The 2744-nt window shown below is 39.8% G+C and overlaps 1 protein-coding gene across 1 annotated transcript; it reads right to left on the bottom strand.

The window, feature by feature from the left end:
• Positions 1-676: 676 nt before the first annotated feature.
• On the bottom strand, positions 677-1957 carry HTR1E (5-hydroxytryptamine receptor 1E). Its single transcript, XM_073335141.2, has one exon. It carries the CDS (start codon positions 1931-1933, stop codon positions 839-841), a length of 1095 nt encoding a protein of 364 aa, XP_073191242.1. The 5' UTR covers positions 1934-1957; the 3' UTR covers positions 677-838.
• Positions 1958-2744: the final 787 nt, after the last annotated feature.

The raw sequence follows: 2744 nt of genomic DNA, 5'->3' as shown, positions 1-2744 counted from the left end.
TGCAGATGTTCTGGTGTCTCCATGTTGTGGGGACCCTGGCCCGGAAGACAAGGGCTTCTGACAATAAAATAGATGGCAGTCAGCGTCTCCACTCTTTTGCCCACACAGGAAGCACTTTCAATAATAAGGACCAGTTCTGTAGCTGGGTTCCCTAGCTGTGTGAATCTAGCTGTGTGACTTTAAAGAGGCACCAACTAAAACAAAACGTTTTCTTTGAGTATATGCCAGGCTCCTTTTTTAGAAGGAATGAGCCAAGTATTGCTCTGTTATCTGGATTTACTCCAGATTAGCAGTTGTGTAAGGAGAGCAGAATGTGTTCTGAGTAGGTTTATTTGGGAATAAACTAAGATGAAAATTACCATTCAGAAGGAAAATAACTGGTTTTCTCTGAATACCACATTGCAGGTTTACAGCTCACTTTGCACTCATTAAGTGACATGATCAAGAGCTGAGTTTATTCTTAACCAGGTAAGTACTTATATGGATATAGATTTTAAACCTCCATGTCATAGTGCAAGTTAAATCAACCATTTGTTTTATAAATATGTATTTTTTAAATTGTTGCTTAAATAAGATATTTTAAAAATGAATGGATAACTGGGGTTTTTGGTTTATTTTCTCAAGAATTCTGTGCCTCAATATAATAAAATGTGTTTGAAACTATGTACCATAATAACATGAGAGGTAGAAAACAGCAAAACAAGTTACAGGCCAAAGAGAAGTCAAGCATAAAGACAAACACAAAAATCCCCTTTACCAAGCAAAATGTTGCCAAATTCAGCTCATTTTACTCATTCTTAAGGCCAGGGCATCATGTTATATCTACCTTTAGGTGCTTTTAAGAATTTTCCCAACACCGAATAAGCTTTTTAAAGGCCAGCTTAAAATCGTCATTAAAACTAGTGTACAGCAGAGGGTTGATAAGGGAGTTGACATAGCCAAGCCATGTCAAAAAGTCAGCTACTTCTGCAGACACCGTGCGAACACTCAGGCCCACAATAAGCTCCTTAATGAAAAATGGCAACCACGACAAGATGAAAGCCCCTAAGATCAGTCCCAGGATGCGAGCAGCCTTTCGTTCCCGTGTACTGGAAATCTGCTGACGGTCACCAGCCAGCTCCAGGTCATTATCAATAGGAGGAATTCTCACTGATGCATGTATTTTATCAAATTCCGTGGTTGGGTCAGATGTCGAGAAGTCTGACACGCAGAATGTCTGCGTGAGCTTACAACTGGCAAAAGAATTTTGGCTGTCCGTGCTCCTGTTGCTTAGGTGGCGGCTTGACCCCCGTTTTTGGTATAGGCTCTTTGCAGCATGGTAAATTCTGTAATAGAGGATCAGTATTAGCATCAAGGGGATATAAAATGCCCCAAAAGTGGAGTAAATAGTGTAGATCACGTGATCGTGTTGAATGCGACACTCGCTGGGAATAGTGACGCTGTGATGATTTCTCCAAAACAAAGGTGGCATCGAAATGAAAATGGATATAGTCCATACAGTGACTATCATAAGCCCGGCCCTTTTTGCCGTTCTTTTCCTGGCGTATTCAATAGCATCTGTGATTGCCCAGTATCTATCCAGTGCAATGACACAAAGATGAAGAATTGAACACGTGCAGCAGGTCATGTCAACGCTAAGCCATATCTCACAGATGAAGTATCCCAGAGTCCACGTATCCATCACTATGTATGTAATGCTCAAGGGCATGACTAAAAGAGCAACAAGCAGATCTGTCACAGCTAGGGAACATATTAAGTAATTTGCAGGCTGGTGTAGTTTCTTGGTGGTGCCAATTGCTGTAATTACAGCAGAGTTCAGCAGCATAGTCAAAATTGTGATTAAGGCCAAGGTCAGGGTAACAAGCATCTTTTCGGTGACCGTTTTGGGTTTGACAGCCACGCTGGCTTCTGTTGTGCAGTTTGTGAAATTCATTCCCCCCTCCCCCCGCCCCAGGATGCACAGAGAAAAAGGCTGCCACTTCTAGATGTTAATGGCTCCTGTTCAAAATTCCTCCATTTGAGAAAAGCTTCAGATGTCAAATTATTTGTCCCATTTTCGCTAGATCAGCTCAGAACATCCAGTTTTTCCTTCTGCTCAGAACATCCAGTGTTCCTAGAAGATAAAAATTATATCAGTTAATCAATGTAGAAAAATCCAACTTTTCTTCTGTAAAAAACCTAGTCTTTTAATGTTACTGCCTCAAACAAGAATGTTGGTAACTTCCATTTCTCCCTCACTGCTCTTCAGTTTTCCCGCTACTGCTTAGTCCCAAAGAACACTTTTGGGCTACATACTCAGCAGGTATAAACTGGTGTAGCTCCATTCACTTCAGTAAATCTATGCCAATTTACATCCTCTTAGGATCCAGTTCTTTTCTTTCTTTGCAAGTCAAATTCCAAACCATTATGAGTAGAGAAAATCTATCCTGTTACTTTAATTGCGGTCTTAAAACACATTACTCCTGCATATCTTGTTTAAAACAAAAGCCCATTTCAACTAATGCTTACTAGCTTTTCATAGATTTCAATTCATTTTTCATATTCACATGTCTGTCTTTAATATCCTGGAAACAGCACATTTAAAAAAAATACCCAGATTATTGCATAATAAGCAGCTTTCAAACAAATGTTTAAAGTTTCATAACACACATTCAGCATCACATAGTACATTAGTGTTGCTAAGAGGCTATGCAGTTTTGTGTAATTACTGCTGACATTTGCCATATCCTACTGTGCATGCCTTT

The sequence above is a fragment of the Lepidochelys kempii genome, chromosome 3 (genome assembly GCF_965140285.1).
Source record: "Lepidochelys kempii isolate rLepKem1 chromosome 3, rLepKem1.hap1, whole genome shotgun sequence".
Lineage (NCBI taxonomy): Eukaryota > Metazoa > Chordata > Testudines > Cheloniidae > Lepidochelys > Lepidochelys kempii.
The sequence above is the reverse complement of the archived record's forward strand: the minus strand, read 5'-3'. Positions and strand labels throughout refer to the sequence as shown.

Coding starts and splice junctions, on each gene's coding strand:
- HTR1E (XM_073335141.2), bottom strand. CDS start 1,933: ATGAATTTCACAAACTGCACAACAGAAGCCAGCGTGGCTGTCAAACCC.